Consider the following 10,906-nt stretch of genomic DNA (forward strand, 5'->3'; position numbering starts at 1 on the left):
CCTGTGTCCCGGTCGTCATTTATATTCCCTGTGTCCCGGTCGTGATTTGTGTCCGGGTGTCCCAGTCTGTAATTTCTCTTTGAGGTTCCCGGTCGTCACTTATATTCCCTCTGTCTCGGTCGTCATTTATGTCCCGGTCTGTAATTTCTCTTTGAGTGTTTTTTCTTTTTAGTTTTTTTTTAGTTTTTTACCTTTTTTCTTTTTTCAGTTTTCTTTTTCTTCTTTATTTTTCAGCGTCACTATGAAGTACATATCGACGAACCTTTGTTTTTTTAACTTAAATCTGGTAGGCATTGATGACCTTATCCAAGTCAAAATCCCAAACCCAATCATCATCGCTATCATTTTCAGTTTTGATATGTTTTGACTATCGCTGTCCAGGTGGATTTTCATCTAACTGCGCGGTTTTGCGTTCTTTAGCCGCAAGCCTGTTTTCTTGCTGTTCTTGTGATTCCTCGGAACGCTTTCTTTTCTTACTTTCTCTATCAGCAGCAAGTTTTTTGGCATAAACTCTTTGAGCAGCTTCCTCGGCTGTTGCCATTGTAGGTTCTTCAGTCATTTTACAATTAAACATTTTTCCGTGAACAAATGTCTTAAATACCGTTAATGACGTCCACCGTCAAAGCAAAAATGACGACAACTAATTTCATGACGTCAGTTAACACAGAAACATGACGTCACCTGATCCACAGACAGACACACAGACAGACAACTTATTTTTATATATATAGAAGATATATATATATATATATATATATATATATATATATATAAAGATATATATATATATATATATATATATATATATATATATATATATATATATATATATATATATATATATATATATGTTTTTAACTACGTAAAACTTGCGAATATACAACATTCTTCGCTGTCCCATTGTCTGTGCATATAAATAGTTTGTCGGGTTTACTGACTCTTGAACATGCAATATATAATTGTCCATGGGAAAAACAATCCGTATTCAGATCTATACCTCATTATTCTAATGATTGCCCTTGAGCTTTGTTGATGATGATTGCTAATCGAACATTCCCTGTGTCCCCGTGGTCATTTATATATTCCCCTATGCCCCCCAACGTCCCCGTTGTAGTTGTGTCCCTGTGTCCCGGTCGTCATTTATATTCCCTGTGTCCCCGTGTTTTTCCTTAGTTTTTTACCTTTTTATTTTTTCCTTTTTTAAAGTTTTTTCTTTTTAGGTTTTTTTCTTTTTTTAGCTTTTTTCGCGCCATATTAGTTACGCGCCATTGTAGTTGTGTCCCACCTGTGAATATAGATAGATATATATATATGTTTGTAAAACTTTCCCTGTGTCCCGGTCGTCATTTATATATCGCCCCTGTGCCTCCCGGCGTCCCCGTTGTAGTTGTGTCCCTGTGTCCCGGTCGTCATTTATATTCCCTGTGTCCTGGTCGTTAATTGTGTCCCGGTGTCCCAGTCTGTAATTTCTCTTTGAGGTTAGATAAGATTTGGTCCACTTACCTCAGTATCGGAAAAGATCTCAGAGCGTCAACGTTGTGAATGCTGATTTAATTCTTGGCATATTTTTTAGTACTGAATGCTTTTACTATATTGGAAGGCGAAGGTGATAGCAGTGGTAAAAGGAATCCTAGAGCACCTAATGTTGCAGTAGAAACTACAAGGAGTTGTCGGCTAACCCTTGAATGGTATGAGATGTTTGCAAAATATGTGATATCATTGAGAAAATTCAAGTTGGAAGGACAGTTATGTTTTGTAGTAGAAGTGAATATAATGCATATACAAAGACTGCAAGATTTGATTCAGTATGTAAAAAAGAGTGATGATGTTACTATTCTATTTTTGAATTAAAATGTTTCAAAATGCAAATGTTTTCCTTGTTAGATATTTTAGTTGGTTACCACCCCTCTCTGTGAATAACCAGTAGGTCATGAGAGGGTACTCGATGTAGAAAGAATCTTCATTCTTTGGTTTTATTAGTCTATAATCACCAGAAAGAGTGTCAGGATTAAAAAGTGGATGGAGGTGAGAAACAAAATTTCATATGGTATCTTGTGAAAAATGATTGAGTCTAAATGATCAATTTTGAAAGTTATCAGTGCAAAGGAAAATATTCTCTCAAAGAATGTTTGAGGATGTAATGAAAGATACGTCTCTTTGGATACTACTTCGGATTATTGTATGAGGTTTATGCGTCGCGGACCACATGCATTTATTCAATTTGTTGACCTATCAATCGAAACAAAAAAAATTCAATTGTGGATTTGCTATTGAACACTGTCTAGAAATTCATTTCAGACGGACGACGTTTTCGCATGGCAACAGCAAATAAGTCAAAAATCCTGACCGAACAGGTTTTTGACGTCACTCGATTACTCATCATCTTTCTAGAAGTAAAAGGAATATTCATTTTATCGACCACAAGTCAGTTTCTTTTTAAAAGTGAGACAGTCAGAAGTAAAGAATATTCTACGCGTGCCCACTACATTTGTATACATTGGGCAGCTGGTCATCATGTGAGGATTGTACTATTGTTGATAACTATGACGAAAAATGTAGATTATGCTATCCATATAAATTACATAGAGAATATGAAGTGCAAGTTAAAAATTTCAATTTATGTCTGTGAACATAAATTGTTTTTATAGTTTAATAAATTATATTTATGTAACAAAAGTAAAGTTACATGTTACTGTAGAAAATGTGACCCTTGCTTTGCATGCCAAGATCAGAACAAGTAGAATCTCGATGATCTACTTCCACTAATCGTTGTCAATAGTCACCTATACGTGGAAGAAGAAATCTAAAGGATGAAGACAAAGACTTATTTTACATATTTATATGTTTTATTAATAAACTATTTCACAAACAATATTAAAACACTTAATTCTTAGGGCATTGTTTTTTATTCTTAGATTTTTCACTACCACGTGAAAATCTTTACATGTGGAATTCAAAGCTATAAAATAGTCTTCACTGGAATAAACTTCGGAATGAACGTTTTCAGAGAGTGGTTGTTGTAGATAGATTTTTAAAGTTAATCATGTCTTACACTCACACAAAGGTTATCTTCAGTGAAAAGATTCAATGATGAGGCGACTCAGGAGTGGGAATCTTTGTGTGCTAACATGCCATTTCTGTCCAGGAAAAGAAATCCTTTTTGATCTAACAATTTTTTCTCTTGGTTTCTTTTTCTTGTTTGACAAGAGCGATGTCTTTCACTTCTGACCTGTGTAGAGACTGATGAGACATGAGGTGTTTCTCGACCTTTTTAAACGTTTTCCACTTTGTCGTGATTTCCATCGCTCGCCGAGGGATCGTGTGCTAGACCTGAGATTTTTTGAAATGTATTCTTTAAAATCCTGCTCATAGCCCCAATCGTGAAGTGTAGAGGACGCGAAATCTGTGGTGACCGGAGCATCATATACTTTAGCCAGGGTTAGTGCAGAAGAGAAACAACTTAGCAAACCAATTGCCAAGATCCTAACCCGCCATTGAAGAACGACCCTTGTAATAGTCCATTCCATGACCAAATTTTTGTGGTTTAGGAGTAGCAACACAGCAATCAATATCAGGACAAACAAAAGTACTTTTCTATTACATAAGTGCTGCCAAAGGATTATCTTGTAAAAATTGTGTACTGCACAATTTGTTTAGACAAATAAGTGTATACATAAATGGAAAGTTTGAGAGCACTAGAAATAATCTTTCAAACTATGTACGTAGCATAAAACTTATGTTGATAACTCCAAAGTCCTATAAGAAATTGAGGGGTTAGCCATTGGGTTTGAATAAAAAGCGGATACAAACACTACCAATATACTTAGAGAGGTGGCAACTACTTATTTAGACTTGTTCGGAAAAATAAATAATTAAATATTTAATAAGCTTCAATGGTTGCCTGCTAATGTCAAGGTTGACATAAAGTTACAACTTGCCCCGTCTAATTTAGCTTTACAAAAGGTACTTGCCACTACACCTGATCTAACAGTTTCTCTCGCCTCGGCAATACTTCATTTACGAAAACAACAGGTCAAAAATTCTGTTGCTTTGGCAATTGATAAATTAAGAACTAGTGGAAGTAATATCAAACTGCTTGTTCCGCACACAATCACGAATCAGCGACGTATTTCCGCGGGTTCAGGTACCTACACCTATCTTCATTTATCAGTGGTGGAATTCCTTCAAAACTCACGTTGGATTTTGTAAAGAGTGTTAGTAATATAGGATCATGGTCAAACTCACCATACATATTTGAAATGTTTGGGCTTCATCTCTTGCATGTAAAGTAAGTGGAATTCCGCTCTACAATTTATTCTTTGATGAATCCTAAGGGGTCCTATATGAATTGACATTGAGATCCCTAGATCGACGTTCACAACTATTTGAAAATGGTATAACCAATACAATGCTTGTAAAAACTCATAGTATTATTACATTGGATTTGTCTAGTACTCAAAATATGAGTATTTTCCGAACCGGCACTATACGTTTAGAGTACATCTTTTGCAAGGCATTTACGGAGAGTAAATTAATTAATCTTGCTAAATCAATTTGAAACCTATTAGGTAATTACCCCCGATGGCAGTGTTCTATTAGACTTAGCACCAAGAACATAGATCAAATAATCAATGTACTCAACTTGGATGCATGTCCAAATACAAAACCTATTGCATACCCTTGGATCTCCTTGAACATACTCACAACGCTAAAGATCGCATTATCATTGTTAATAGTAGCCCGTCGACTGTAAAGACGTGTAATTGGCTGTGCATCTTTCTAACAGTGAAGAACATTGTATTTTTTATCCTCTTGACCTACCTTATGTATTCTACACATCCAATATCAAAAACTTCTTTGGGCAAAGTGAAAAATCTATTATCCGAAATTGGAAGCGAGTACAAGATTTATCAACCAGAAGCTGTTGTTTTCATGCACTAGTATATTTTATTTTCGATGTCGTGGCTATCCTTAAAGTGAGTTTCTCAGCATGTATGTAGATAATCCTCGATTGAACGACTTCATAGCGGAAAATACCCTTTCCTACCTGTATAATATTGATTTCAAAATACCTAAAGACACACAGAGTCAGGCACACAAACACACAAAGACAGACACAGAAACGTGCAAACACCCACTCAGACATAGGGGCATAGTGAGAGAGAGTTGCAAACATCCGCTCAGATACACAGGCATCGTGTGAGAGAGAGAGAGAGAGACAAAAACACCTACAAACATGCAGAGTCAGATACACAAGCACAAAGACAGATTCAGAAACATGTAAACACCCACTCCGACACACAGATATAGTTACGGAGACTTGCAAATAGCCACTCAGACACAGAAGCATAGTGTGAGAGAGAGAACCAAAACACCTACAAAAACATAGACACACAAACACACAAAGACAGACACGGAAACATGCAAACACCCGCTCAGACACACAGGCCTAGTGAGAGAGACAAACAAATAGCCACTCATATACACAGGCATTTTGAGAGAGAGAGAGAGAGAGAGAGAGAGAGAGAGAGAGAGAGAGAGAGAGAGAGAGAGAGACAAAAGCACCTACAAACCTACTGAGTCATACAAAGTAACACAAAAAGACAGAAAAGAAAACATGAAAACACTTACTCAGACACATAGGCATAGTGAGAGAGAGAGAAAAGCAAAACAGCTTCTCAGTCACAAAAGCACCACCATGTAAACACCCACTCAGACACACAGGAATAGTGAAAAATACGAGCAAACAGCCGCTCAGACACACAGGCATAGTGAAAGAGAGAGAGAGAGAGAAACAAAAACACCTGCAAACAAACTGAGTCAGACAGAGCAACACACAAACACTGAAACAGAAACATGAAAACACCCGCTCATATACACAGGCATAATGAGAGAGACAAGCGAACCTTAGGAGAGGCTCAATTGATTTGTAATGTACAGTTATATCAGATGGAGCTCATCTGATTGGAATTCAGAAGTTTAAGTGCCCTTTTTTAGATTCAAAAGTAAAAGGAGTGACGTCAGCCCCCCCCCCCCTCCTAAGCTGATCATTCTCCAAAACACATATGATTGAAATTTTAAGAGAGCTATTTCGTTCAGCATTATTAAAAGGTTCAGTAGTGGGGATACCAACCTCCCCACAGTCTTCAGGGCAAGGGCTGTAAGTTAGGCAATATATTCATTGGTTACACATAGTGTATGTTATTGAGAAAGGCAGGCATGTTTGAACTTTAGTTTCCAAGAAGTAGAAGGGTTTTAAGATGAATCTTTCGAAATGTTTAGGGGAGTATTTAAATAAATCAAAACATATTATGTCACATTATATGTGTATGGATTAAAAGGGTACAACACAGGGATAACTGATTATATTGATTTGGAAAATCCAGGAAATGATAATGGAGACACTAATAATGCTACTGTCACTATTATTAATACCTCTATTACAGCTGCTACCACTACGGCTTAGGCTACCACAATTAATTCTACAGCTACTAACAATGCTACTGCTATTAAAACTAAGGATTTTAAGGCGATAAATTTGGGATATATAGAGACTGTATGGAAATAAATCTAAACACACTACACCCTCACATATTGTCAAGTGGAACATCAAAAATGCTTCTGAAATGAATGATGGTATTTATTAAGCTGAAACTTTCAGCGTGTGTTGAAGGGGATGCTGAAGAAACCAAAGATGCAGTGCGCATACTGCTGTCAATGCTGCTACAGCTATTACTAGTACGCAAGCTTAGGGTATTAAGGTGAAGCTTTTAAGGAATATCCAGGCGGATGTTGAAGTAAATAAAAAAAACTATGAGTATGTGGACTTTCGAAAAGGTTACAGAGTAATATCTTAAGAACAGCTAATTTTATTAATTTAGACCTTTAAGGGCACGTTGCGGGGGATTTTTAACTAGCCAGAAGGCACTATGTGTATTCTCTTAATATTACCACTATAGTTAATGTAACTAATGACGCTAAAATTATTAAGATGAAACTTTTAGGGAACGTTGGGAAGTTTCAATTAATGGAAAAGCTTTATGCATGCATGTTTTCAAAACGGCATTTAATCAATGTCATAGGTAGCACCACTGTATAATAACTGAAAATATCATTGAAACTTTCAAAGGAGCTAGTTCAATTCAAAGTTCTGTTTTACTTTTTAAGAGTAAAAAGAGATTGGAGGCTAACCAGCCCTTCTCCCAAGCCCCTTTATTTTCCAAACACATCCAGTCAAAATTTTGATGCAGCCATTTAGTTCACCATAGTATAACGGTCCAGCAACTATGTCCTTAGGGACACTAGGCATGTCCCCCCCCCATAATCATGCGGTTGGCCCATTACGCTTTAAAACTAGATGTTACTATGCAATGAATAAAAAAGCATCGTGTTTGTGGTTGCCAATAAGACACCTCAGTAAGATATCGAAAACGGCTGGTGTAATAAGTTGAAACATTATGATAATACTATTACTCCTTTGGCTCTTACATTTTAAATTTATTGAAAAGTGTATAAGTGTGTCCAGGTTGTCAAAGAGCATCGGTAGAACCTTTTGGGAGTCATATTAATTTTAATTTTTCAGATATACTTCAGAAGGTTTAAAATTAAATTAACAAATACTGTCTGTGTCAGGATTAAAAGTAGCTGAAACAGTTTCTCCACATCTCCCCCTCCACCTCAAGGCTGTAGAGACTTCAGAGGATGCTCATTCGATCAGAAACTAAGAGCTCTATTCTTTTTTCATAAATTGGAAGTTATTGGAAACCAGCCATCCGGGGGGTGTATTTTCGGGGAGGGTGTATTCCTCAAGATACACCAAAATATATAGATACGATATATATATATATATATATATATATATATATATATACATCAAATATATAATATATAGATATATAGTTACACCAAAAGAATGAAATTTTAATGGTTTTTCAAAATATTTAAAATTCATCAAATTTTATTGTGTCCATCAAAAGTTACGAGCCTGAGAAATTTGCCCAATTTTTGAAAAAGAGCGAAAACATCTCAAAACATCAAGTGATCTTAATGAAAATCATACCATCAGATTCAGCATACTAGAGAAACCAACTGTAGAGGTTTTAAGTTCCTATGTATAAAAATGTGGAATTTTGCTTTTCTTTCCAGAAGAAGGATCACCGATGCTTATTTTTTCTCTTTTTTTGTTCTGTTTTGTTTTCTTTTTTGCTTTTTCTCCTGGTGTGATCATATCGAACCTGTGATCGTAGAAGTTCGGGAGAGGGCTTAGTTGATTGGAAACCAAAAGTTCTAGCACCCTTTTTAAGTGACCAAAAGCATCGGAGGATAACTAGCTCCCATCCTATACTCATTTTGCTCAATATAATTTTGAGATAGCCTTATTTCAGCATAGTCAACAAATATAGCAATAATGTCTTTGGGGATGATTTAACCTTCCACAGTCCCAAGGGGAAGGGCTAAAGCTTAAGACTTTGCCCAGTGTTTACATTTAGTATTGGCTGTTCGGAAGTATACAAATGCTTTCAGGGTATATTTTTCTGGTGGAAGGAGTAGGGGTTACATTGGAGTATCTTTCGTTGGAGATATCTTTCGTGGGGGAAGGGAAATTTTGTATAGAAGGAGAGCCGGAATTCCCAGCGTTATTTTAAAAAGCCATTAGAAATTAATGAATTATAGTCATTTTCTCATTTTCTCTTTTTTGCATCTTGGAACAAAGGTAGCTTCCAGGGAAAGCTGCTTTAATCAATGAAAACCAGTCAGTGTCTCAAACCAGATCTTGAAGCCACAAGTCAATCACTCAACCTTTGGAGCGATTGAAATGACCAGTAAAAATACTCCTTGAAAGGGAAATTTGGCTCGAGAGCAATAATCAACTAGTCTTTAATCAATCAACAGTCAGTGTTCAATCAATTAACAATCAGTGGTTAATTAATAGACACTAGTCAATATCCTTAGACTTGAGAGTAAGGATTAAAGCGAATATGCAAAATAATCAAAATAGCTGGAACAGTTTATACTCTGAGTCTGCGAAGGTAAACAAGAGAAAGGTAACGGAGTTAAGGAGCTAAACGATATTTTTGGGCTTCTTAGCACATATGACTTACTTCTTGAAGCTGTTACGGGAAAACTTAGTCGAAGCACACAAGTCCCAAAGTTACTTTTATCAAATGGCTGTAGTTAACGGGAAAACTAAAAGTCTTATACAACTCCTCTTCATTACGTTGCTCAGTTTTGTCATGAAGAAGTTGTTCAGATGAGGATAGACAGATGGGTTAGAATTTACTCTAAAACTACCAAAGGTGAAACTTGATTTGACTACGCGGTTAAAAGTAAGAAAATAGAAATTACTGCATGCCTGTTAAGGAATGGAGCTGATGTTAATGACAAAGATTATGATGGTACAAGTCTTCTTCATGTTGCAGCTAGAAACAATTTTACTGGAATTGCTGAAATTCTTTTAGAATTTGGATCTCTTCTTTATTGTACGCTTACCTCAAGTTTAAAAAGAGGCTACAAACCGTTTCATGTTGCTGCTGAAAACGACAACACAAAAACTGTTGCTTTTTTGTTAAATAGAAGAGCTAATGTAGATGTAAAAGCAGAAAAAAGTTATAATGAAATCGTTCCTACTACTCTTCATTGTGGTGTTATGAGTAATCGTACGGAAATTGTTGAAATGGTTTTATATAGAGGTGCTAGAATTGATGCTAAGAATCAATGCGGCGAAACTCCACTTTATAATTCAATTGAAAATAAAAATATTGTATTTCCTGACATACTTTTAAATATGCAGCTAACGTAGATGCCAAAGACAACAATGGCACAAGTTTGTTGCATGTTGCTGCTGACACAGTGTGTGCATAAATAGTACAGCTTTTTCTAAATATGGAGCCTGTTTTGATTATATATGTACTTAAATGTGGCGAAAACGATATACTCCATTGCATATTGCTGCTGAAACACTAGACGGTGCTACTTCTAGTTGGAGGTGATAGTGCAGATTCTAAGGGAGAAGATGGTGTAAACCCTCTTCATATTGCTGCTAAGAATCGAAATATTGCCAAAAATGAAACAGCTACAGGGCTACTTTTACATCATGGAGCTAAAGTGGACAACCAGGATAAATATGGTAAAACTGCACTTCACTTTGCAATTGAGGCAGAGAATTTAACTGCTGTTGGTAATATTTTGAAGTGCTTTTTGATCATTAAAAATCCATGCATAAAAGCTGTTTAAAGGTTTCAGTATTAAGAGGCTTTGGTGAATGGTATAAAAAATTGTTGAGGCTCTTTTAAAGTTTGGTTCTAGCGCAAGTCCCGAAGACATAAATGATAATGTGCTCTTATACACCGCTCTTGAAAAAGGATATTTGAAAATTATGGAGGAGTTACTAGAGTTTGCTGATGGTGTTAACACCTTATGGGTTAAATGGTTCAAACCTTTGTATAACACTGTCAAAAGCAAAAAGGGAATAATTAAAAAATTACTTATGAGCTTTGAAGCTGAAACAAAAGTGTGAGATGAAACTGGGAAAACCCCAATATTTGATGCTGCCAAGAATGCCAATTTAGAAATTAACCAGCTACTTTTAAAACTTGGGGCTGATATTAATGATTGTGATTAAGATGGGCAGACAGTATCGTACACTATTGCTAGTTGTGAAAGTGAACGTAACGACATTATTAAGGAAGAAAGCTCTTCACTTTTTTTAAATAAGGGAACAAATGTAGATGTCCAAGCTAAAAATGGTTCTACAGCACTTCATTTGGCTGTTAGCTAAAGACATGTAAAAGTTATTAAAGCACTTTTGGAGCATAATGCAAATTTTAACAGAAAAATGATAACAGAGTGACACCCCTCAACAATGTTTCCTCGCAGACAAACAAAGAAAACACCATTATGCTTCTGA

At 35.9% G+C, this 10,906-nt stretch overlaps 1 protein-coding gene across 1 annotated transcript; it reads left to right on the forward strand.

Annotated features, from left to right (window-relative positions):
• Positions 1 to 1,573: 1,573 nt before the first annotated feature.
• Positions 1,574 to 10,177, forward strand: LOC136043272 (ankyrin-1-like; the record flags this gene model as incomplete). The annotated part of the gene is made up of 3 exons (XM_065728202.1): positions 1,574 to 1,805; positions 9,361 to 9,760; positions 9,964 to 10,177. Coding segments are annotated over 3 exons (846 nt in total), but the record flags the coding sequence as incomplete, so codon positions are not given.
• Between the last annotated feature and the right edge of the window lie 729 nt (positions 10,178 to 10,906).

The sequence above is a fragment of the Artemia franciscana genome, unplaced genomic scaffold, assembly GCF_032884065.1.
Source record: "Artemia franciscana unplaced genomic scaffold, ASM3288406v1 Scaffold_4237, whole genome shotgun sequence".
Classification (NCBI taxonomy): Eukaryota; Metazoa; Arthropoda; class Branchiopoda; order Anostraca; family Artemiidae; genus Artemia; species Artemia franciscana.